The 26559-nt window shown below is 38.2% G+C and overlaps 2 protein-coding genes across 5 annotated transcripts in view; one reads left to right on the forward strand and one right to left on the reverse strand.

Annotated features, from left to right (window-relative positions):
- The window catches only part of CTNNA1 (catenin alpha 1), a 313848-nt gene that overhangs the window by 243363 nt on the left and 43926 nt on the right, over positions 1-26559 (forward strand). For all 4 annotated transcript variants that reach the window (XM_043589023.1, XM_043589042.1, XM_043589033.1 and 1 more), the window contains 2 exons: positions 24133-24213; positions 25547-25699. In XM_043589023.1, the coding sequence (XP_043444958.1) occupies positions 24133-24213; positions 25547-25699 (234 nt within the window). The remainder of the gene's footprint in view (positions 1-24132; positions 24214-25546; positions 25700-26559) is intronic.
- On the reverse strand, positions 8723-12972 carry LRRTM2 (leucine rich repeat transmembrane neuronal 2). The gene is made up of 2 exons (XM_043589071.1): positions 12411-12972; positions 8723-12064 (listed from the first exon to the last, which is right to left on the reverse strand). The coding sequence occupies exons 1-2, from the start codon at positions 12412-12414 to the stop codon at positions 10518-10520; spliced, it is 1551 nt and encodes a 516-aa protein (XP_043445006.1). The 5' UTR covers positions 12415-12972; the 3' UTR covers positions 8723-10517.

Here is a 26559-nt window from a genome sequence, read left to right on the forward strand (position 1 = left end):
AAATGGTAGTTGATATCGTAATAAAGCGGGTAGCCTTTCATAGTTTTTATCTCATTCCGAGGCCATACCTCCTTTAATTTCAACCCAGTGGTGTGTATGCTTAAAAATTGACATAAAATATTTAAAAGGTGAGCTCCTCAAAATATTGTTTATATGTTTTGGGAGACTAGTAGATTTGTGTTTTTTACAGAAATATGTTTAATAGTTTTTGTAATTTATGATGATGCATTTGGTGGGGATGTCTACTAGCTAGACTTCACGTAAAGTCTTTATGGTTGTTCAGTTCTTCCCATTTGATCTGTAATTCATATCACATCTAATTCTAAGCACAAAACGGGTGGTATCACTTATGCACTGTGATATTTTTTGACACTTCAGGAATGCTGCTTTAAAACAGAGAGAATTCCTGACCACCTGCTGTTAGGTTTTCATGGAGAGTAATAGATAAATGTTAGACTGGCAGTTTTAACACAATAGCAAAATGGGGTCTCATTGTTGGAAGTTGACGGCAAGTGTCAGAGAGCAGTTTTTCACATATTGGCCTGAAGGGATTGTCAGGATAGAAGAGGGAGATGGTGATGTAGCGCTGTTTGATGCCTAGAAGAGTGTGCCTAAGATTGGTAAGTTCTTTTCCCTTTCTTTTTCACTGCCATTATTTTTTTTTCCTGGTGAATTTCCAGGGAAAATTAGGGAGGTTGATCAGAGAGAAATAGCGCTTCATGGTCACTTCTCAACAGAGTTCTTAGTGTCTGCCATATGCAGCAGTCCTGCCTAGTGTTAATCAGGACCTGGTGGTCATGTTTTCTTTCCTCTTGGGAACAAAACCTGTCAGAAAATACTTTCACATGAAAGATCAATGTTTTTGTGTCCAGTTCTATGGAATCCTGACAAAACTGGTATAAAATTTTAGAGGATAGATGAGGGAAGTAAGGATTACAGTCTGTCATTACCCCAAGAATTGTATATTTCCAGGGGCACCTGGGTGGCTCAGTCAGTTAAGTGGCTGACTTCGGCTCAGGTCATGATTTCACGGTCCGTGAGTTCGAGCCCCGCGTCGGGCTCTGTGCTGACAGCTCAGAGCCTGGAGCCTGTTTCAGATTCTGTGTCTCCCTCTCTCTCACCCTCCCCCGTTCATGCTGTGTCTCTCTCTGTCTCAAAAATAAACGTTAAAAAAAAAAAAAAGAATTGTATATTTCTGAAATTTTCACAACCATGTCCTCCTGTATACCCATGTCCTCTTTGCCTCAAGGCACATTCCTCACTCTAAAATAAAAAACCAGGAGAATAACTATTCATATTAATGATGCGAAAGGTCTTGGGGATTTTATTTGATCAGAGAGCTTGAGTGAATGCTAATTATTAAAGCAAAAAGGGTACTATTCTTAAATGGCTGGTGTTTCTGACCCTTTGAAAGTAAAAACAAAGTGAATAAACATTATTTGATATTTGAATTTGTACAAAGGGAAAGGTAGACTGTGAAGACAATGTGGATGAAGGATTGTGTTTCTAATGGTGTCTCCCAAATTATGTGGATCATTTTGCATCTGATAGTTACTTAGTTTTGTGGAGTCAAGGAGCATCTTTAAAATTACAGATATTTTTTAGAACGTTGGTGCTCAGCATTGGATATACTACAACTGAATGATCTCTGCTCAGTAAGGTGGTTTTCCTTGGAATTTTGGGAGCTGGGAGGAGAAGCAGGTATCTGAAAAGCTTGTATATGTGGTGGTAAGTGAGGATCTAAGAGCAAGCCCAGTATCAAGAGATGTGGGAAAATGGAGAAAAGTTGTGGAGGATGGAGGAGATAAAGTGATCTTCCTTGTTGGATAAACTGGATCATGATCTTAGAAAGACAATCCATGAAAAAAGTTCTTTGTCTTAAAAAATTGGAGCCATAAGGTCTGCAGTTTCTGAAAAAGACTGAATGTGTGTATTCATTCAGACGGGTTAATTCTGAGCAAGCTTTATATTTAATATTTTGGTAATATGGAGGATCAGCAGTAATCACGAAACATACCTTTCTGTGTGCATTGAACTCACAGGTTATCTTTGTGTTTTAAAAAAAATTTTTTTAATGTTCTATCTATTTTTGAGAGAGAGACAGAGTATGAAGAGGGGAGGGGCAGAGAGAAAGAGAGACACATAATGTGAAGCAGGCTCCAGGCTCTGAGCTGTCAGCACAGAGCCCAACACGGGGCTCAAACTCCCAAACCACAAGATCATGACTTGAACTGAAGTTGTACACTTAACTGACTGAGCCACCCAGGCGCCCCTTTTTGTGTTTTTAAATTCTCATACCTCTCCTCATATCAGTAATTCTGGCAAATCTGCCTAGGAACCAAATCTGCCATAATTGGTTGGGCTACTTCCTAGATCAGATGTGGTAGACTTGAAGTACATTTTCTTCTAAGCAAAAGAAATAAACATAATAGTGATCCTTAATTCTTAGCTGTGTATTTTGTCCTAAAATAAAATAGAAGCTGAGATATCATTGGGATTCTTATTTCTTTTGAAAAATCATATCTGTTTATAATAATGAATAAATAGTAGAGTTGTCCTATATAGTTTTATTGAACAAGGGAAAGAGATTATCACTGGATTTTGAGTGACTACCTTAGACAGAAGGAATTTTGGAATTAGGGAATCTATCTTTTGAAATTTAGCCTTGATTCATAAAGCCAAACCAGAGTATTGTCATACATGATGTTATAATACATTTTATAAAGCAGATTACTTGACTGTGGGATAATGTGGTCAATTTTTATATCAATTCTAGATATGAAATGTGTATGTAGGCTATTGACTTATTAAAAGTTGTTGCTAATCTTCATTTTAGATACGATATATTAATTTAGTGAGTTAAGTAAGACTAGAAAGTAAGGAGTTTCTTGGAGTAACACAGAAGTCGGATATGTTTTTATATGATTATATTCTCTGCTTGATGGATCTGTTGCATCGAGTTCTCCACATATGACTATTAAAATAGGAAGCATTTATTGAACTTTTATTCTGTTCCAGCCTGTTCTGAGTACTTTACATGATTAAATTCCCCCTTTGGTTGTTACTACTATTAATTCCATGGTAGGGATGAGAGGCCTAAGGCATAGTGAGGTTAAAGGACTTGTCCAGGGTCACAGGCCCAAGTGTGGAGGCTCTTAATCACTGTGCTCTTTACTCCTGTTGAAATCTAGGTAGGTGTTCTAATAATGTACAGACTGAGTTAAATTTTAAAGGGAAAGTTAATTTTCTGACAGCTATCAGACCAGTGAATGCTTTATCTTTTTAAATCTGTTCTTTCTTAGAAAATTTTAGTTAATTAACATCTTAGAGACATCTTATCCAAGTAGAACATTTATGATTATCGTTGGCACAACTAGAGATGATGCATGAAATGTATATCTTTCATGATGTAGTAGAAGAATTTTAAATTTTACATTGTACTCCTCATCTATAAGTCTTATAATGGAGCATATACTTACTGGGTGTCCCTTAGGTGATGGAACACTGTAGTTTGGATCCTAGGGATTTGATAAGGAGGAAACGTGAACTACTCTCCCAAGTAGGTGCATGTTCGATCTTGCTGACTTTATAGGCACCATGCTTATGTAGACTTCCTTACCCTTAGCTTTTTCAAGGGTTGACAAGCTTGCCTGTTCTTCAGAACCTCTTTGGAGATACTGTCTGACATTTTTCCTTATTGATCCTACAGCTGGTTCTATTTTATAAGTAATTAACAGGGTTTTGCATGTAAGTGTCTCTCCCCTCAAATAAAGTAGTGTGCTCCTTTTATCAGATGAAAGCTTTTGGTTTTGCTCTTTGCCTTAGCCACCAGGAGGATCAAGGCCAAAGTAGTGTAACTCAGGGGCGCCTGGGTGGCTCAGTCGGTTGAGTGTCTGACTTTGGCTCAGGTCATGATCTCACTGTTTGTGAGTTCTAGCCCCACATCAGGCTCTGTGCTGACAGCCTGGAGCCTGCTTCGGATTCTGTGTTTCCCTCTCTCTCTGTTCCTCCCCACCTTGCACTCTGTCTCTCTCTCAAAACTAAATAAAGATTAAAACAAAATTATATTAAAAAAACCCAACAAAGTAGTGTAACTCAGAAGAACTATTTCATTGCTCTACTAGGGCTTTTTTGTAAGTTACCAACACCCTTTAGAATCTGGGGAAATATTTAGACTTACATACAATATTTGCATTATAATTACAAGAGGTTCTTGCATTCCGTGAAACATATCCTGGACCCTTAGAATTAAGAATCCCTGCTTCTGATGTTTTCGCATCCTTATTTCAACCATTTTGTACATAGGAGTGTATTTTCCTAAGTTTCCTTGACGTCACAGAATTAAGTTATATGTAAGTGATAAATAAATAGTTGTCAAAGGTTTAAAGTGCTGAGCAGTTTGCCTCTATGTGTTTGGCAGCTAGGCTATGGGAAATGTTTTAGTCTATCTCAAGAGGAGCTTTTTGCTTCTCATGATGATGAACATGTGGGCTAATATAAATGGCTGTAGAGTTTTTGTCTGATTTTTCAAAGAAGTAACCTAGAGATTATTTAAATATATGTATATGTAATACTATGTATTTAAGTTAGACACATAAGTATATATGTGTGCACGTATATGTATATATATGTGTGTGCGTGTGTGTGTATTTTTTTAAAATACAAATATGGAGCCTAACAATGGAGTTCTTGTTCTCTGGACACAATTTTGAAAGGATATTCAGTGAAGTTATGACATTTTTACATCTTTTTACCATGGTTCTTGGTAAAGGGGCTTGATGAAAGTTGGAAAAAGACTTTGGGTATTGTCTCTGAGACTGCAGTTTTAAAATCTAGTTCTCAGGTGAGAGGAGAGTCTTCTCTCTTAGGGTGGTGGTAGAGTCATTGGCCTCTGCCTTCAGGGTGATTGTTCGCAGATGCTCCTTTATGTTGGGTTTCTGGTGGGAGGTCCTGAGTTGGAGGCCATGTGCTAGGCTTTACTCTTAGGCCTCCATGTATAAAGGGATGGTGTATGTTAAGTTTCCAAACTTTGCATGATAGGATGCCTCATGGTACTTTCCTTTGGAAATTTCTTCCTCTTTAGTGTCCTCTTTGGATAGAGGAAAGGAGGCTCAACATCTGTCCCTAAAGAGTGTTTCCAAAACTTTGGCTAGTGTGGAGGAACTCATGCTAAGGAGGAGAAATGTTAGGAATAGCTGTGATTTTTCACCTCTCTTTCCCTTGGCTCTTTGTGAAAGACAATTTGTAGTACATTCTGTCTAAGGGAGATTTGAGTACCCAGCTGGTTAGATATATTTAAAGAAAGGAAAAAAATCACTTGAAACAGACCTTGAAGAAATCTATTATAAATTTGAGTGGGAACCTGAGAATGCTGTGGCATACAGGCAAAACTAATTAAAATAACTGATAAAGAAATGAGATGTAGCTTTACAAGGGATTTTCAAGATTTAAATGTATGACAATTAGGTTAATAAGCTTTTTTAACTCCATAAAGTATAGGAATTCAGTCCTTTGTGCAGTTTGAAACCACTATCACCTGTGCCCTCTAGTGCATAGTGGATGAGTTTGACAATAAAATTTTGTGCTGTGGTTCCTTCCTGCCTCTGCCCTCGTTGCTGCTGAGATTCCTGGTGTGATCGCTGTCCTAGCTTCTCTGATTCTCTGATCCCCTCATCTCTGGATGAAAGGGGTGGCCTTATTTCTTCTTGCCTGTCTGATCCTACTGCACTGCTCTGGACCTGAAGAAGTAATAAGTGTATCCTGACAAGTATGGCAGCTCCTGGCAGTCAGTTCCTTGAGACCAGGGCCCTTTCTGCCCCCAGTGCTGCCCAGGCATAGCATCCTGTTCTGGGGGGTATTTATGCCAAGCAAGGGACACTAGTTGAAAATCGTGGCTTCCTTTTCCATATCCATATTTACTGAGCTGGTGTCTGGGATAGAATAGGTCATGTAGGGATCCTAGAGATCCCAGCATGATCAACTCCTGTGGACATCCCTCCCAGGAGTGGTGTGCAAGGTGCTGCTGGGATCTGTCTCCCACCAGTGGACCCCCAAGGTAAAGGCCAAGTTGCCATTTGCTGGGTAGAGGCAACCTTTTTGAAGCTGCCCAGGCTGTGGTGTGGTGGCAGTCTACTTTTGGGTAGAATGGGAGATGGCAGCCAACCTTAGGCCCTGTGGTTGTTAATGTATAACTGTTAGGTATTGTCATGGTAGCTTTTTAACTAGGCCTCCCACTCCCCACCCCCGACAATTCCCCACCTGCCCACACCCCGCACCCGTTACTTTTTTCTTAGCTTAGTTTAACCTTTCTCTTAACGAAGACAGTCAATTAGCTGCCCTTTACTCAACTGGCACATTTGGCATTGTAGAGAACATGGTACAAAATAGATGTTCATTTAAGGTTTCTGTGTCTGTCACAAATGGCTTTTTCAAGTTTCACGTGTCAAAATTGATTGCCTACCAAGGGAAAGCTTAAAAAAAAGACATTCACTTTGTACAGTATACACAATTTTAATAACAAAACTTTCCTGTACACTGCACTTTGTTACCACCCCCACCCCAGCCCCCAATATAATAGTATTTTCTTCCCAACCCAGTTGCCCACCTCCCAGCCAAAAAAAAAAAAAAAAAAAAAAAAAGGCTCTTAAGGTAATTGAACACAATGTGTTTGGACTTTTAGTGTCCAGTCTCAGTGTTGATAAGAAGGTTCATCAAACATTCCATATATCAGACTTGTTTTTAGTTTATCAAGGAAGAAGAATAGGTTAGTTGAAGGAGTAGCAGATGTTTCTAAATGTTTGTAATAGCTGGATGAAAGCTTAACAGCCATTTTCTATTTGTTTTTGGCCATATTCAAGCACTATGAGTTTGCCCTAGGTTAAGAACAGAAATATTTAATTATCTATGAATGACTTTATCATCCTTAGTTTTTTTCTAGTTGAAGCTCTTTAGCCAATAAGATCGGAAAATCATGGCCTAAAACAGACTTTTGAGACAGGTCTGTCACTGTATATCTCTGTTAGGAGCTAAGCTTCTAAAAATATTCTTTTAAAATTTCATATAGATATCCACATTTTAGGGAGAGAATGGGGCATTATACAGCCTTTTATTCCCTGTGTAGGAAGTATGCATTAAGAAAATGATATGCCTGTTTTGAATTTTAGGTTTTGGACCTAGCGATACAGAGGGCTCATTTTTATTGGAAAGATGGAGTCTAGCTCTTGGTGACTAGCATTAGAATAAGCAGATGGATTTTAATAATTAGTGGAGTTGGAAAGTTCAATCAATTCCATTCATTGAATCGGTATAGAAATTAACTTAGGCACATTAAGAAATTACATGTGTTAGTGCAGATTTTTGGCTTAAAAAATTAGTATCTTTGCTATTTGATGTTGGCAGTGGGTATTCTCTGAGTTGTGTGTGGATTTGCAAATTTATCGGCCCACTCTCATTTCAGAAGAGTGATTGAAATCGCTGGCAAGCTACAGAAATGAATATAAACGATTCCAAACAAGCTCTGGGTTACTAGGTGGGTACAGTATCATAGCCTTCTTAGCTTTTCTTTGTCCAGAGAGATTTAATTATTTTTCTGGTTCTTGATTAAATGATCATTTTCCTCTAACCTTGAAAGTGAAAAAAGGCCAGGGTTGGTGGGGGAGGAGGAGGTGCTGAAGAAGATAAGACTACACTGAAAAACAAAAGCCCTAACATTGTATTACCAGGATCTGCAGTGTAGCTGTGATGCTCTTCTACCCTAGCCAGTTGGTAAAGAGAGCACAGATGACTAACAGTCTCATCTTCAAACCTGTGCTGATACTGAAACACAAATAGGCCAAAATTAAATGGAATCCTGCCTTCTACAGGCAATTGAAAAGGGAAGTTTGCACTTTAAATGGAAAAAGGAAAATGCTATCTGGCACTGTTACTTTTCTCTGAGAGCATTAGCGAAAAAATGGAGGGCAAAAAATTTTACAGTTTTCAACTGGAAAATATTCCTTTGTGGCTTTGCTATGCTGTTCGCCAGAATTAATGAATGGCTTGCTTTTCCAATTTACTTTTCTATATACATTAAGGATTTTGTCAATTGGTGGTCCATTTTACTAACTATAATCTTTAAGATTACTGTGGGAATTCTCAGCCAGTATTTCTCATTCTTCATAATTTCAATTAATGTTGGTTGTGGATGCAATGATGGAAAATACTTCATTGCTATCCTTCAGGGCTGGTGGAGTCTGTGTTCCGGGCCCAGTTGTATTGTGACAAAGCTGTGCCCAGACAAATGGCCATGGTTACCCTGATAAATGGGTTGGTAAATTTTAGCTCGTGGAGTTCTCATTTGTAATGGGGCTTCTGATCCAGCCCCTCCATGGGGAAGTAGTGAGTTGTGCTCTATGTTGTAAAATCAGCTTCTGTCTCTGCCCAGGCAGGCCCAGGCTGGTTTAACAAGAAATGAAATGCTCACCGCTCATGATCAGCTGAACACAGCTGGGCTGAGACTTTGCCAAACTAATCTATCCACCTTAAAAAATAGAGCACATTTTTACCTTAATAATTTGTGATCTCATCTGCTTTTTTACAAGACATGTTTTCTTTGAAATGTATTAAAGAAGACCCCTTTCTCTTAGTATTAAAGAAGAAAAAAATTATAATTAAATCTTGTGGGTTAAACTGTAGTCTTAGCATGTTTTCATTTCAATCCTGAGAGGAAAATATGCTCTGAATGATGGATATCATGTTAATGGTCATCTTAAGGAAAAGATAACCTGTTTTTTTTTTTTTTTAATGGTTGTGGTTTTCTCTAAGGATACATGCCTTTTTTCACATACATTAAATGTCAGTTGTAGAAATGCTCATTTTTTCAAAATTAAGTCAGTGGTCTAATTTAATGGGTTTTGCTACTGCATACATGGAGCCTCGTTTATGGAAAAATTATGTATGGATTGTTGACTTTCATCTAAATCCCAAATATGTCATAGTTTCTTTGTAGAAATCATAATCAAAGAAACAAAATACTTAGGGCAGTTTTCTGCATGAAAAGTGTGGCATCGTTATCATTTGTTAATTATGGAATGTATCTGTTAACACTTTCTTTTTCAACTGCAGGACCCAGGGCCTTGCCCTGTTTGATGCAGATTGTGTAGTTAACCTTTGCCTCACTCTTGGTTGCCTTTTTAACTTAAGCTAAACTGTTTCTGCGGGTCACATTTCAAAATGCTGCCTTTCTGTTTCATCCCTTCACATCCTTGTGGCTGCATAGGCATGTAGGGTATTCTCCCATGAGAAAGCTTGCCTCAGTAATGTTATTCCCTTCACTTAGAGGGAACTGCTCTTACAGTATGGATATGTATCTTTATTAAACAGTCAAATTTTAGCATATCATATTTAGAAAGTGATTTTTTTCTTGATTCCATTGTACTGTATTCTAGTATATTCTGTTGCTAGCCGATTATTTTTAATTTGGCTTTTTGAGGTTTGAAGATTAGGAAAAGGCAGAAGAAAGAGGTTTAAACCCCTTTGTCAAGGCATCTTTGATCGTGGAGGGAGGGAGAGAATTGGTGTGTGTGCTTTCATACTACAGGGAGCAGGTCACAGGATTGTTAAATGGACTCAGTTTATCTCTTTTCTCTCCAAAATAATTTCTAAATCTTTTTTCACATATAAATGTAAATATAGGATTTAGTAAACTAATTAGTAAAATGATGATTTTTAGATTAGTTTAAAAATTGTCTAAGTGCCACAAAAATCAACATTTCCATTATAAGTCAAATTAGAGTTGTATAATGTGAAGTCAGTGTGATTATTTACTATTGATTTCATTGTAATGAGACCTTTTCACAATCACTTGGATTCATTGTTTAAATATATTAAAGAGTCACTCAGCTTATTAGAATTACATAAAGGGTTCTGATTTCATAATGTGGACTTTGATAGTGTCTACTAACCCAGGCAAAAACTCTGGAAGAAGAGTGTTTAATATTTACCAGTCTTCAGCATACATGAAATTCTACTTCCCACACTGGCAATAAATTGTAGATTTGAGTAAATACCAAATTATCATAGACGAAAACTTTGCTAAGCCTCCTTTTAAGCAGCAAGCCAGTTGTGGTTCTTGGGATGGAGAGCAGTGATCTAACAAGTATTGATCCATATCTTTTTCTGCTCAGTAGCTTCTTTCCAAACTGTTTTCAGTAGAAAAAAATAGCATATGGAGACCTTAGTGTAAATGTTTACACGATAGTATATAATAATTACATACATGAAATGTCTTATTTTGAAATAAGCATTTTTAGACTTTGCAACAAGAGTGCAAATTAATATGAGCTTTGCTTCATATAACACTTAAAATATGGGTTCATTAAAAAAAATTAAAAATACTTCAACACTTCAAAAACTTAAGTCTCCACTTGGTTTGGAAAATTAGGCTTAATGTCACCATTGGTAAAAATTATGTATGTATTTATCCCCTACTATGTAAAATAGGTTACTTATCTGATGTAATTTTTGATGACGGGTAGATATTATACTTCACATTCTTTGTATGGCAGCTGCTGACACTTGCACTGTCCATAACCATTAATGATGATGAAGGGTCCTTCATGGGTGGGTTCATATTCATTATACGGTCCTTGGTCTGACATGTTTGACATATGGAGTCGTGTTTGGGATCGGAGCTGCCTGTGGTTCTGAATCATTGAGCACTGCCTAATTCTTCTTAAAGTGGGAGGGCAGCACTTCCTGGAGATGAACACTATAAAAATAATAAAAAAGAAAGAAAACAATAAAGCCATTGTTCCTGTAATTACCCGCTGAGTGAAGATGGCATTGTCTGGTTCGGGAAAGTGTTCCTCAGTAGTAACTGCTATGCCTGCAGTAGTTGGGATTTCTTTGTCTCCCACATGGTAACTTGATGAGCTTATTCTTTTTGTGTATTCAGTGGTTGGATCCCTATAAGTTGTAGCCATGGCAGTGACAGTGGTTGATAAATTCCAGCAGAGCTGAAATCCATGGACTGCATCTAGTATATCCTCTCCTTGGGTGTGGTCAGGACTGTGACATAGGATGGAATGTTCCCACCGACCTTGGAAACTGCCCAGCCAGGAGGCCAAAGCACATATTCGAGGGCTGCATTCCCACAGATTGCCAGAGAGGCCAACAGTTGTGAGGGATCTCAGGGAGTTTAAGATCTTGGAATCAAGGCTATTTAACTTGTTGTTATCCATGAGGAGAATTTTAAGATTAGGCATCGTGTCAAACACTGTCAGGTCGATGGCTTTGATTTCATTTCCAGTCAGGTCTAGCTTTTCTAAAGTGCCCCAGGTCCACTCCATCCCACATGTCAAGTTGCTAATTTTGTTCCATTGTAAGAAGAGTGTGTGCAGACTGCTTAGCCGTAGGAAATGAGCAAAATTAATCTTCGTCAGCTGGTTGTGCTCTAGGTGAAGCTCTCTCAGTTTGATTAATCCTGCAAATCCATTGCGAGCCAAACTTCGCAAACGGTTTGTGCTCAAATCCAGAAACTCCAGACTACGACAGTCCCAGAATAGGCGTACTGGGATAGTCCGCAGGGAGTTGGACCGTAAATGCAAGGTCTGCAGTTTCCGAAGGCCATAGAAGAGCTCTGGGTGCAGAGATGACAGCTGATTAAAAGACAGGTCCAAATTTTGCAGGTTAATCAGTTGAGTAAAAGTTGTGTTTGGTAAATAAAATATTTTGTTGGAACTTAAGATTAATTCCTTAAGTTTATATAGTCCTTGAAAAGCATCTTCTTTTACTGTTGAAATTTGATTGTGGTCTAAGTGGAGCCAGGTAAGTTGACTGAAGCTGGCAAATTGATCCCTTTCGAGCTCTGTGATGTGATTGTGCCTCAGGGACAGGCCCAGAGAGCCCTTGTCTGTGGCGTTTGGCACTGAGCGGAAGCCCTGAGAGTCGCAGTAGAAGAGCAGCTTCTCGCAGCGGCATTTGGGTGGACACGCCATACCCAGGGCAGGCAGCATTTTTAAAACCATACTCATTGCATATATTGCTGCCAGCATAGGGGCCCCTAATGGCCACTTGAAATGTAAGCCTGCAGAATATAATTTAAGGAAAACAAGAAGATAGGATATTTTTCAGCAGAATGTATGAGCTCTTAAAAAAAACAACATAACATTATGGCGAAAGATTTCACTGCATATAACTTATTTTTCATTTGCTGCAGAAAAACTAACCTTGTTAGTATGACTAGAACACAACTTAAACCATTAAGAAAAAAGATAAAGAATATTCTGTCATTAGCAGTATAGGCTTTTACCTAAACCTCAAAACCCAGAAATTTGACAGTGATCTCCCTCATAAAATGTGAATTTGGTGGCTTATTTTAGAAAGCATGATTCCTTGCTGACTGTATAAGACACATAAATGCATGGACTTACCCATTCTTCTGAGCACATTGGAGGCTGCATTCAGTCGCGGTTGTTAGACTCAACGCAGTGAGTCTGTAAAAGGCTCTAACATGCAGGAGCCTTTGACCAGTTTCCTGTTTTCTGTGTCCCAGGCTTTCTGAGTAAAATCATCCAGCAGGGTGAGTTATTTTTTCCTTAGGATATTCCTCTCGAAAGCATTGGTTTCATTTTCTCTGTCTTCTCTGATTCCTCAATCAGTTTTGAATGTAAGTTATTAAATTTCGTCCTCCTTTAACTGCTCAGCTGGTTAATCAAAGCTTCAGTCTCTCCTTTCCGCAGCCGTTAGTTCTCTCGGTCTTAACTTGTTGATGGCAGATGGGCGGCTTGTTGCAGAGAAGAGCTCCTGGAGCAGCATGAGTGCATTTACTGAAAAGCTTTTCCGAGAAACGGCACAAGAATGGAATTGCTTATGTGCTGCGACCACACAGAACTGTATATAGGCTGACGTCACCGGGTGACGTGTCTTTTGTTTGGGTTTTCCAGAAGCTTTACTGTTATAAAGCACCGTGCTTTTTAACAGTATCGGGGTCGTTGTAAGACCCCTTGATTATAATAAAGCGAGAAAGAGAGCTCCTGACTTAAAAAACATGGTATTCCTGCAGTGTATGAAGCAGCAGTGAGGTTGTAATAAAGGCTGCATTCAGGAAGACCCATCTGAACAGTGAGTTGGGATAGCAGAGTGATGATTTTTAATGCTTGGAAGAACCAGTGTTAGACTGCCGATTCTGCAGAGAAGAGATCATCTAAATGGGCAGGAGCCTGCACGATTTATGAAGTGCAGATTTAACGCCAGCCTATGCAAGGTAGTGCCTGCTGCTCTGGTAGTTTGGAAAGCTACTCAGTCACCTTGTTGTCATGCTTGGTTAAAATGGAAGTATGACTGTGATTTGCTTTACGTGTGTTGGAAAACTACCCAGGTGGGCTTGGCTTCTTTGTCATTAAGAGCTTAACATCATAAACTAAGAATACAGGGGGAAGGGAAGAGAAAAAGCTTACAAAACTAAGTATTTGGTTAGTTTGCTGGTTGAGAATTTAAGGGGAACTTGAATTAAAAAGATGGTCCTTCTCTGTCTCGTGTTACAACGTTTTAATCACAGTGCTGATTGAAAAATAATGCTGATTTGATCCTTACATGTCTTACTAGGAGAAAAGGTTAGGGTGATACTGTCATTTAATACTGTATGCCCTAAACATTAACAATGGAACAGAAGTGATTTAGGACAAGTGATAGAACCTGGTTGGATTCTGGTACAATCCAACCTCAGAATCTCACCTACTCCTTCACCTGAAAGCCTCAGCTAATGCTGAGCATGATTGGGGCATTGTGGCATCCAGATAACAGAGCATTTGCATACTTAAGAGCTTCTGCTGGCACATCTAAGAACTGACTTTGAGTTGCACACTAACTGTTGGAATCTCTGGTGAATACAGAAGGTCACTCATACTTTGGACTAGGATTTTGCTTTGGCTGTTATTACTTGACCTGATGGTGTCTTCTCCCCGTTGAATAGTGTCATCACTGTTCAGAACTTGGTTTTGAAAATTAAAGAACCATGATTAGTATAAATGTGAAGGATTTTTCTAGCATTAGTGAGAGTCCTATATTCAGGCCTGACAAACGTAATGCCTTTTACACATCGGACCTTATTAATTTGGCCTTCCATGGTAATTTCTGTCATAACCATTGGTGCTTAACCTTTGTAGGTCTTGTCTTAGAACTGGAGGCAAAAATTTCAAAACTACCCTTGGTGTCTGTGAAACCAGAACATCACTGACCTGTGGGCTTCCAGGGGCTTCATCCCATTGGGCAAGAAGTCATTGTCTTAAGAGGCATAGTTTCTGTGTAGAAGGGTGCTACTGGAGTGAGGATTGGAAGAGTCCAAGGTCCTTTATTCTGAGCGCTGTGTAAAGGTGCTGTGAAAACAGCAGCACATGCTGGTGGATAGTCTGAATTCTCCTAGAAGCAGACCCCAAGAAGGATTAAAATTATTAGAGTTTTGGGATGCCTGGGTGGCTCAGTTGGTTGAGCCTCCGACTCTTGGTTTCAGCTCAGGTCATGATTTCACGGTTCATGGGTTCAAGCCTTGTTTGGGCTTTGCGCTGACAGTGTGGAGTCTGTTTGGATTCTCTTTCTACCCCCCACGTTCTCTCTGTCAAAAACAAACAAACAAACTCTTAAAACCTTACTATTTCTCCGTCTCCATCTCCTTCTTATTTTTTTTTTTTAATTTGTAAAGTTCCTGGGAAGTACAAAAGGAAAGAGAAGACCATATGAATACTCTGAAGGCCAGTGGCGTCTTCAGACCACAGGGCAAGTCTGACACCTCTGAAAGGAGAGAGGAAGGAAAGATTTGACAGATAGTCTTAGACTGCAGTGCATCCCTAGGCCAGAGAGAAGCTTCCAAGCCAAAGTTGCCCATGAATGGAACCCCACATTCCTTGGAACAGGCCTGCACTAGTACTCCCACCTTTTTCCTACATGCTGGTTAAGGAATGAAGGGAGGGAGAGGTCCTCAAGGATGCCACTTGCCACATTGACCATCTTTTCCATAGTCTTGTCTGTCTATAGGCTAGTAATTCTTTACCTGGTTCTGTAGACTATTTGCAGAATTCTGTTGCTTGTGCATTTTTCTGTGAATAAGATTTAACCACACTCTTAAAGGGTCTGTGATCCTAGGTTACAGAATTTCTGTTCCATAGGAACTTTCTTCCAAAACACCTAAGGAGGGGAGTCTGATAAGAGTAGTCTCTTAATTTCTTTTTAAAGGAAAACAAGCCCTTGGATATTATAAATGCCTTACTGAAGTCAGCTACTCTCTGATGGAAAACAAAAACAAAAACAAAAACCTTTGCCAGGCCGGAGGAACTGGATTAAATTCTTCCGTGAAGTAACCACTTTACTTCCATGTGGAGAAAAGCATTAAAGTCAATTGGATTTGAGCAACCACAATTGGGATTGAGTTGCATATGATAATTTAGAAGGAAAAGCATCTCCTTCCCCTTAGACTCTTGGTTCCTTTCTCCTCTCTAGTCTGCTTGCCTACCTCTTATATATTAACAAATGGAAAATGCTTAAATTACATTATCCCAGCACTATTATACCAGATTTGTAGGCAAGGAAAATTGCTCAGAGAAGTACCTGTGCAATCAAAAGTAATTATTTTTTGATGCATCTGGAGAAGTGCGCAGTATTGCACTGCAGAAGTAAGCAGTAATACAGTATCACAGGACCCAGAGAATTTGTTCTGGGTTACAGGTCATCTTGCTCACTTGCCTTCTCTTTGGATTCAGAAGGTTCAGTCTTTGGAACCAAAGAAGATACAGTGTCTTAAAAGTTGGTGGAGTACATAGTTCCCATTGGTGGAATTTTGTATCATTTTTTAAAATCTTTATCTTTCTTTAGCTAAAAGGACTAAACAGAGACCCATGTTCTTTCTGAATTAAATGTTGTTTGTTTGTTTTTGGTTTCATTTTAGAACAGTTTTACTCTCCACACATATGCCTTTGACTTAATTAAAGTGGCAGTACAACCTCTGCAAAGTACTAACCATAGCTGTTTGAATTTTCACTGCTTTAGTTATTGTTCATGACAAGGCAAAGGAGAAGTAAAATCTAACTTGTCTCTTCTCTTTGTGAATGGTTTTAAGCAAATTGAGTGAATCAAGTGGTAGGGCTTAGGTGCTGTAGTTACATGCATGAAAGCTACTCTATATGAAAGTTTGTTTTTAATATGAATTACTGATTAGAGAGAATTATTTCTCAGGTTGGAGAAGCAGATGTACAGATATATACATGGAGTTTTCTGTTCTTTTGTAGGAGAGTGGAAGCTTAATTTTGCATTATGCTAAAAAGTGAAATGTTTTTTAAATCATGCCCAAATCCAAAAATTGTAATAACTCTAGCACCCGTGGTGTTGCACAAAAGGTGCCCTGGAGAAGTAATGTTAAAATAAATCTTCTTGCTACCAGTCTTGATTGATAACTTGGAGAAACTCTTCATGTTTATCAAAAAGTAATAGTCACTTTTAGGGTGGAGGTCCTGGATTTTGTGGGTCTCAGTATGTCCCCTCGTAAGAACCTTTCAGGGTTCTTATTTGGCCGCCTCATATTTGGGCCTACCTTAGAGTAAGTGGGTTTTACTAGCCTTCTTTTGGAGGAAGGGAGGAAGGAAGATGAGAGAAGACTACGGTAAATCCTAGAGTTGTTCACTGCTTTCAAACCGTGTATATTTGAAGGCAAATATGTGACTGTTGATTCGCTGTTTAAAAAAAAAAAGAAAAGAAAAAGAAAAATCATTGAGATTGATGCTGAACATTGGTTGTTATCTTCCCAAGAAACAAAGCATACCTGACAGAGGCAGATAGAGTTTGTAATGTAAGAATTGATGGCTTTACCAATCTGTTGTATTGGATATTGTCTAAAGAGTAGTTGATAGTCACAGGTGGAGCCAGAGGATCTGAGAGCATTCAGAAAACTAGGCTCCTACAGTGTTGGCACTCACTAGACCACTGTTGCATGTAAATAAACATGTGAGTGGTTGGGCATCTTCCTTAAAAAAAAAAAAAAAAGGCATTTTTTAAAACTAAGTTGTCCACATAAGGCCTCCAGAATCCCCCCCCCCTTTTTTTTTTACTAGATCTTTGTCCCTATCCCTGCCCTCCATTGATTTTGATTTTTAAAAGTCCTTTTGTTCTCTTAGTAAACATGATTGAGAAAGTAGTAAGAAGTAGTGGTGGCTTTGCTAGGGATGGTGAACTGTGTTCCTTTTGATGCTGTAACTTAAAAAGTTCAGGATTTCTTCTAGCTTTGGAGGCATGTACTTTTTGATAGTTGTTGCTGTTGGGGGTGGCAGGGCTAGGATCATGTGACAGCCTAGTTTTGTTGTGCTAGAGTTATGTTCTGTGCCCAGGGCTAGGTAATTCAGCAATAGATCTTTGGGTGATACACCTATGTTGGACGTTAGGTGAGGGAAAATCTTCCGTAGAAGTTTGGGCACAGGTACATTTCAGCCATGAAGATCTTTTATTTTGTCTACCATAGACCTCAGACCAAATAGAGCTGATCTTAAAACCTTTTTTTCTAAAGTTTACTTATTCATTGTGTGTGTGTGTGTGTGTGTGTGTGTGTGTGTGTGTGTGAGAGAAAGAGAGAGACAGAGAGAGACAGAGAGAGACAGAGAGAGAGAGAGAGAGAGAGAGAGAGAGGGAGGAAGGGAGGAAGGGGCAGAAAAAGAGGGAGAATCTTAGGCAGGCTCTGTGCTGTTTGCACAGAGTCCATGCGGGCCTAGAACTCACAAAACCATGAGATCATGACTGGAGCCAAAATCAAGAGTTGGATGCTTAACCAACTGAGCCACCCAGGCGCCCCTTAAAGTCTTGGTTAATGCACAGACTGATTGAAATTTGTATTGCCAAACCCTTTTCTTATTCTTGTTCTGCCAGTGGCTACCTCGTGTTCATGTTTCCCTCTCCCTCTGTACGTGGCAGTCTTCATTTTTAAATTCTGAAATATGGCTAAGTTTGGATTTGTCCTTCCTGCTTCTCCCTCTGCATTTACAAGTAGTTTTCTGTTTAGATATGTTTCTCATCCTACCCACATAGGTGGCCCACAGGTATACAAAAAGCCATTTGCATAGAGTAGAATTAAGAATTAAGATATCCATTCATATTTTCTTGAAGAATCCCTTCCAATTTTAGAGGCTTTTTGACCCCATTGGGTAAATTTAAAAGGGTGAATTTGCATGTATATTGACTAGATGTTGGCAGTCTTCATTGCTGAACCTGGGAAATGTCATTCCCTTTAGAAGTCTGGAGTAGAAGGACAGCGACATGTGCTGAGACCAGCAAAAAATAAAAATAAAAAAAAATAAAAAATTGAACATGTGATGTCATCAATGCAAAGAAAATCAGTAACAAAAATTTGGTCCAAAGAGAACAAGATCATTTTTTATTCTGAAAGTCTTACAGTATGGCAACATTATAGCTGCGGTTGAGATTAACCCGTATTACTGAAATGGTTCTGCTAAGGCTTGACATCCTGTGGGAGTTGATTCTCTACTGCTGCTTCTGTGTGTGTGTGTGTGTGTGTGTGTGTGTGTGTGTGTGTGTGTGTATGTGTGTGTGTGAGAGAGAGAGACAGAGAGACAGAGAGACAGAGAGGGAGAGTGTGAGATATGGGGTGTCTAATGGCTTCATAGTTTCCCCTTGTATGGCTCTTCTATAATATATGGACATGTAGTTTGTTTTGAGCCTTTTGGCTTTTGCAGACAGTGTAAAATGAATACCCTTTTAATATCTTTGCATCCTTAGGCAAGATTTTATATAAATTCTGAACCAAAAAATCACTAGGTTATAGAGTGTATCTATTTAAAATTGATAGTAGTGCCTGGGTGGCTCAGTTGGTTGAGCGTCTGACTTCGGCTCAGGTCATGATCTCACAGTTCATGGGTTCGTGCCCCGCATCAGGCTCTGGGCTGACAGCTCAGAGCCTGGAGCCTGCTTCAGATTCTGTGTCTCCCTCTCTCTGTGCCCCTCCCTGCTCATGCTCTGTCTCTCTCTCTGTCAAAAATAAATAAACATTAAAAAAATTTTTTTAAATAAATAAACATTAAAAAAATTGTTTTTAATTTGATAGACATTACCACATTGCCTTCCGAAAAGTTTTAAACCATTTCATACTTCCCCCAGAAGTCTGTAAGTGTTCAGTAACCACCCCACCAACTCCTTCCCCACCCCCACAACATATTGTAAAATACCTGTGAATCTAATAGGTAAAAAAAGCTTTCTTTTCTTTGTTTCTCTTATGAGTAACAATGAGTACCATGTTGTATATAGGTGTATTGTCATTTTGTTCCTTCATGTGGACTGTGTATTTCATTTGCTCATTCTCACTTGAAATTGGTCATTTTCTTAAAGATTTGTAAACTGTTCTTTTATTAAAGAAATTATTTTTTTCCCAGATATTTTATAAGTATTTCTTCCACTTATTGCCTTTTAAAAGTCTTTACTTTATATAGGTAATTTTATTTTTATGTATGTATGTATGTATGTATGTTTTATTTATTTTTGAGACAGAGAGAGACAGAGCATGAACGGGGGAGGGTCAGAGAGAGAGGGAGACACAGAATCTGAAACAGGCTCCAGGCTCTGAGCTGTCAGCACAGAGCCCGACGTAGGGCTCAAACTCACGGACTGCGAGATCATGACCTGAGCCCAAGTCGGACGCTTAACCGACTGAGCCACCCAGGCGCCCCTATAGGTAATTTTAATGAATAGCAAAACTGATGAGAATCTTCCTTATATTAAATAAAGCAAACACACCCTTGACATATTATGTTCAAGATCTAGTACCTGTTGGATGAGCATGAGATGTTGTAAAATTGTCAGTAAACAAAGATTCCCTATTAACACATTATCTTAATTAAGTGGGGCAAAGAAGATCAGAGCCCTTTAGAAAGTTTTCTAATTGTTGTTAATCAACATAGAAATCAGAAGAGTTCCATGATTTATCAACAGTTCTTAGCCTGATATTCCCAGATAATGAGCATTTTAAAATCCTTCTGAAATATCCTCACAGTTGGGTCATCTTATTCTTTTTTTCTGGGTTATTAATAGTTTCAAAATTAAGGCCTTATTTTACGACTTTCATATACTTAGTTTTTGTGTCTGTTTGCTTTAAATACTTGTTTGTACTTCTGTTAACTTTCTAACTTACAGCAGCTATTTAATGTGTAAGTATTAGCATCTGTTTTAAGAAAAAAGAGATTAGAATATCTCAGCTACATGCATCAGTTTGTGCTGGACTGTTTTCGTATTGGCTCTCTAACTTTTCCCCATCCTGGATTTTGTCATATTTTTCTCCAGAAAGATAAAGGAATAGTTCACATTTGGTTCTGGTCTCCCAGGATTTGGTGGAATGGTGCCATAGATTCATTCACTGGAAGCACTGTAAAAGTTTTCACTCTGTTTTTCCCTGGAAGTGCTGTTTATTTTGTACTGTTACTTTTTAGGTTGAGTAGGCTTTTGTAGGCTCACCTGGGAACATTTGTCACATTATTTCTAGGGATTAAAATGTACCTTGAGATGCCGCCAGCTGTGCCAGGGACACATTTCATACCTTCCCAAATGGGAAGAGTTGGGCTAGAGCCCAACTAGAACTAGAGTTGAGAGGTTGTAGGGTATGGGTGAATAATTGTGGACATATGCACCAGTCACAACAGTGCGATAGTGTCATCTTTGGCAAAGGTAGGAGTGGTTTGGGGGGAGTTGTAAATTTGTTATAGGAGAAAAGATTACTCTTTGTGAGGCAAGGGTCTGTTGTTTGGAAGAAAAAAAAATGCTTGTTTTTTCACAGGTTACCACCAAAAATGGGGTAAAATCCTCCTGAAAAGTTCAGTTATTAATAATTAAAAAAAAAATCAGTGCCTGACTTAAATGTAACCTTGTGCATAACTTCCCCTTATTACTCTGACCCACTGTTAATTCATTTAGAACTCCTACCAGGCCCAGCACAATACAGAGTATTGCTGAATTATATGTTGTTCTGAATTATTTTAGCTCAGATTGTAAACTCTCTGAAAGAAGGATTGTGGCTAGTCCTGCCTACTCCGGTGGATACAAAGTAGGTGCTCTGTAAAAAGTGTGTCTAAATAAATAGAATTTATTATTTGGCCACGCAAAAGGCAGGTGAAGTGGCTTCTTTATGCTTCTGTTGAAGATGGATTTTGAAAGCCCTTTTGCTGTCCCAGCTAGAACTATGTTGCTAGAAGCCATCTAGCTAAGAAGTTTCTCTCCTCATTTCAGCTGCTATTAACTTGCTGAGGAGAACCTATATGTTGAAACCCCAAATATGCCTAATATTTTTTTCAGAAACTCCTTTTGTCACTGGTTAGCAGGACAAATATGTCAAATATGAATGAACCTAGGTAGCCTCTCTGCTTAGATGGAATAGAGTCTCTCAATTAGGTAGGAGTTGAGAATCATTTACTTTAAAGGTTAAATGAGCACCTTTACTTTGACATAGCTAAAAGTAGAATTAAAAGATCCTAAGACTTTTAATTTCAAAGAGAAGTAAAATCTTGTTTTACAAATAAGCAACCTTTCCAATTTCATCAAGCTCATTTTTAAGGTTGTAAGTGTGTAGATGCATGTGTACTTACCCCTATTCTAAATGATTGGAATTCTAAAGTTGCGCGCGCGTGCGAGTGTGTGTGTTAGAGGGGTTTTGATTTAAAAGGTGGTCTGTCTAGTATAAGCTAAAAGCTTCAGTAAATAACTGCTTCTGAACTGTCCCTTCCTGATCAATGAGGCATAAACTTTTATTTCCTACAGTAACAAGAAAGACAAATTGATTTTTAAGGTAGTTTGACAAGTACAGATTTAACAGATTCGTAGTCTGGGTTGCATCTTAAAGTAAATTTTGCTGTTGGCTGTAATTCCCCTCAAATCAAGTTTGAGGATTTGCTTTATTTAACTTGCAGAGTAAATCCTTCTGCACAAATTGAGGAAATTTCTGGGGATTCGAGGTTACAAGGGGTTGGAGTTTTCATGAGGTCATTTAGCCCATCCTTTGGGTTTTAGATAGCCAATGTTTTCTGCAATAAATGATTTACTAGAAACATCCTAAAATGTGGCTAGGAAAAACGACAAACATGACTGGGAGAAGTTTTCTTGAAGTGTGCACTTGTGTGTCTAAGGAATGTACTGAGACTTTCCTCATTAAGGCATTAGTTATGAGGTCAATTTGATTTTTAAAAAATTCAGTTTTAGTCACCTTTGCCTTAGATCCTGCTCTTTTGATCTTTGAGATTGTAACTAATTATATTTGTCAAGTTATTTTCTGACTGAAGGCTATGAGTAAATCACAGTTTATTCCTGCAGGTAGAAATTCTCATACTTCAATCAGTTTTGTTGAGATTCCCCCCCCCCGTTTTTTTTTTTTTTTTACTTATTAATATTACTGAACTACTTAACTTTATTGGCAATACAGAACTATTGGGGGAAAAGATAATGGATATGACCCTAACCAGATTTGATAGTGAACGTACTAATTTAGCACTTGTATTTCAACTCTCTGTATTCCTAAAATCCCGTCTTGTCATCTTTTTGTCCTCTGCTAAATAGCCTATATTTCTTAACATTTCTTCTGTTTTCTCTTCTTACAACCAATGGAGATAGGGGCAGAGGGACAAGTGTCATTGTCCCCATTTAATAGATGTGGGATAAGAGAGAAAATGAGTTAGAAATGTACATAAAAGGCACTGAGAAAATATGAAACCACATCTCTCCATCCCAACTATTCACCTGCTGTGCTGGCTTGTGTACTGATGGCATATCTATACCAGAATGCCTTGAGGACACCCAAAAGTAGAACAGTGGGTTAGATTCCTTTGTCCATTTGTATCTATCTTGTGATTACTACATGTTTTATTTCACATTTGTTGGCTGGGTATTTAGTAAGGAAAAACTTTTAATATACTTTATAGTCTGACTCACCTGATGTCTTACCAAGATATTTCCAAGCACGTGGCTAGTCCTCCCTGGGGTAACTTAACTTTATTTCCTTTTCTTCCAGCTACTATCTATTTTGGTACTGCTTAAAATGTTCCCGGATGCAAATCTCAACCTCCTGAACCCTGGAGCAATGCCCATTTACATAACTGTCTCAGAGTGACTAATACATTCTTTCTGTGCAATACAATTGGATTAAGCTTAGCCTAGAACTTAAAAATATATGGCTGAAGAAATCTTACAAAGCATTCTTGTTCGAGCTACATAATATACATTATTTACTCTGACCCATCATGGTACATCTTAACTTTAAAATTCATTGTTTCACATTGTTTTGGTCCCAGGTGCCATTTTTCACATTTTAACATTGTTCAAATATCAGAGTTCATCAAAATCAGGTGTAATCTCTTCTTGCTTGCACTTCAAGGAGAGCTGGTTCTTTAATGAAATTGGTGTATGCTGAACCTTGAATTAAAATATTAAGTTTAATTTTTCAAGCAGAAGCATTTAAGTGAAAGTCATATCTCCTGGATTCTTTTATTTTGGTTAAAACTCCATCAATTCTCACCATCAGATAATGTGGAGCCTAAGAATTGTAAGGTTAGGTTTTTATGAACAAAGTCACATGGTTTTCCCCTGCCCTGCCCGCATTTATTTCCCAACTTTGGGCTAAAAGAAATTGCCTTTTTATTTACTTTTTATTGTATTAAAAAAAATTTTTTTTTTAGTGTTTATTTTTGAGAGAGAGAGAGGGAGACACAGAATCTGAAGCAGGCTCCAGGCTCCGAGCTATCAGCACAGAGCCCGACGTGGGGCTTGAACTCAGGGACCACGAGATCATGACCCCAGCCGAAGTCAGATGCTCAACCGAAGAACCACCCAGGCGCCCCAAGAAATTGCCTTTAAAAAAAAAAAGTTGGTTTGGGGCACCTGGGTGCCTCAATCGGTTGAGCGTCTGACTTCGGGTCAGGTTGTGATCTCATGGTTTGTGGGTTTGAGCCCCGCGTCGGGCTCTGTGCTGACAGCTCAGAGCCTGGAGCCTGCTTAGGATTCTGTGTCTCCTTCTCTCTCTGCCCCTCCCCTGCTCGCGCTCTGTCTCTGTCTCTCAAAAATAAATAAATGTTAAACAAACAAATGTTGATTTGAGCAAGAATAGCTATCAGCTGTAATTTTCTTATTTTCCAGGCTGGACGTAAAGAAAGAAGTGATGCACTCAATTCTGCCATAGATAAAATGACTAAGAAGACTAGAGACTTGCGTAGACAGGTAAGCTGGGAAAAAACGTGTCAATTGCTTTCCTAAGTTCTCAGTTTTGTAGTTTTGGTTAAAATTCTAGGAAGTATTTGGCCCATATATTTTACTGGGGTAAAAGGATGGTTTGTCACAGGAAACTGCCTATCTCTATTTGGTAGCTAATAAGGTTCTAACTAGCTAATAAAATCTCTTGGGGACCTGGAATAATGGAGTCCCACTGGGATGGACTGAATCAATTAGCTTTAGTGTGAAAAGGATGTACAGGTAAGAAAATGAATTTCACACGACTTGGGGACCTGTGAAAATACCCTGAAGGATCTTGTGGTACTAGATTACATACAGGAGAGACAGAAATTGCTGTTATTTGACTTGCCCCGTTCTGATTACACACTTGAAGTTCCCTTAGATCCTTGATGAGGATGTGCTTCCAGTATAAATAGGTGGTGATAAAGATGTTTGGGTTGCTCAGTTTTCCAAGTTAGTAAATACAGAGGAAAGAATCTCTTCGTTTGTTAAATCAAATGTATTATGTATGTGATAAATGTATTATTTGTATGCATAATGTGATAAAATTAGTAATTTTATTACTAATGTGATCAAATTAGTATTAAGACTTAAAAAGAAGTTGCAGTGGGGTGCCTGGGTGGCTTAGTCGGCTTAGTCGGTGGCTCGACTCTTGATCTCATCTCAGGTCTTGATCTCAGGGTCATGAATTCAACTCCCTCATTGGGATCCACGCTGGGCATGAAGCCTACTTTAAAAAAAAAAAAAATTGTAGTAATAATAGTTTCCAGACTTAATAGACATTTTATTGTTCATGTCTGATAAAAAGCAAAGATGGAATGTGTCTTTGTTTTTCTTCTAGTGAAGTCATATCTTAAACGGTTATAAAGATAACCATTAATAGGTTTAAGGTTCATAGTGTGCTAACCCTGTTCAGATAAGCCAGAAAGTACTTAATCCTCTCTTTTCACTTTTAGTTAGGAATATAATTGCATATGTTCCAAGGCTATATGTATCAATTCAATCCAGAGCTGTTTTCTGTTCAGCTTTGTACTATTCCTTTAAGAAAAAAGTTTTAGTTTTGTAATTCTCCCCAAAAGGGGGATATTATCTTGAAACTTAAGATTTTGTTGTTAAAATGCTGTAACTATAGTATAAGCATTATCTTTAGGATCATGTTTCCTCTGTCCCATATTATATAACTTCATGGCTTACATGAGGGATCCTCATATAAGTGCAGCCAGGCTATCATGAGCTTCCACTAAGATTTAAAAGTACCAGAGAAAAAGCAGTCTAGTTTCTTAGTAGAAATAAAATCAAATTTTTACAATTTAATTATTAGCTACGCAAAGCCGTCATGGACCATGTTTCAGATTCATTCCTGGAAACCAACGTTCCACTTTTAGTATTGATTGAAGCTGCAAAGAATGGAAATGAGAAAGAAGTTAAGGAATATGCTCAAGTTTTCCGTGAACATGCCAACAAATTGATTGAGGTAAGTGTATTATCAGTTTCATTAACTGTGTAACTTGGTGAAGTGTAGTGATTTTTAATCACATTATTTACTCAGCTAAAAATTTTAGGAAGCTCATGTAATATACAATCTGTATAAAATGAAAGTCTTTTATTATTACTTAACATCCATCCCAAACTACCATTTTGGTCAGTTTACATTAATTCTGTACATTGTTAAATATAGATAGTCCCTATCCTAGAAACTTAACATCTCCACTTAATGTTAATGCAAATAAAGATAATTACCTACCTGAACTCAAAAGACCCTATAAGAAGGGCGTCGTGTCTAGAAGTTGGAGAAATTTCATGGCTTACATCCTAGGCTGCATCCTGGCAAATTACCTAACCTTTTTCAGTTCCCATTTCTTTTCTGTAAGATGAGGTTACTATTGATAACTCTCTTGGGATTATTTTGAGGTCTAAATCTAATAGAGATGATGTATGTCAAGTGCTTAATTTTTTGCCTGAGACATGGACTCAGTCCATTCATCTTATTTTAAAATTGAAGAAACATGCTGTTAATTAGATATGGTTGAACAGTAAAAATCTTCATATAAGTGCTTGTTTTGTAAGGTGACAAAAAGAGAGGTGAATTGGTATTTAATTTCCAGGTAAGTTAGACTTGGTCCCTTTTAATAAGTGAAATTATATTATTGTTCAACTTATTCATTATTATTTTATCTTTAAAAATTGACATGTATAGTAAACACATACCGAAGTTATTTGATTTTGTAACCTTAACGTAAAATATCTAATATTTGGAAAAGATATTCCGTAGACCATTTGGTAATTTGCTTACTACGTAAGAACAGAAAATGGGCCTTTTATGTAAAATGTGTT

The sequence above is a fragment of the Prionailurus bengalensis genome, chromosome A1 (assembly GCF_016509475.1).
Source record: "Prionailurus bengalensis isolate Pbe53 chromosome A1, Fcat_Pben_1.1_paternal_pri, whole genome shotgun sequence".
In the NCBI taxonomy this organism is placed as follows: Eukaryota; Metazoa; Chordata; class Mammalia; order Carnivora; family Felidae; genus Prionailurus; species Prionailurus bengalensis.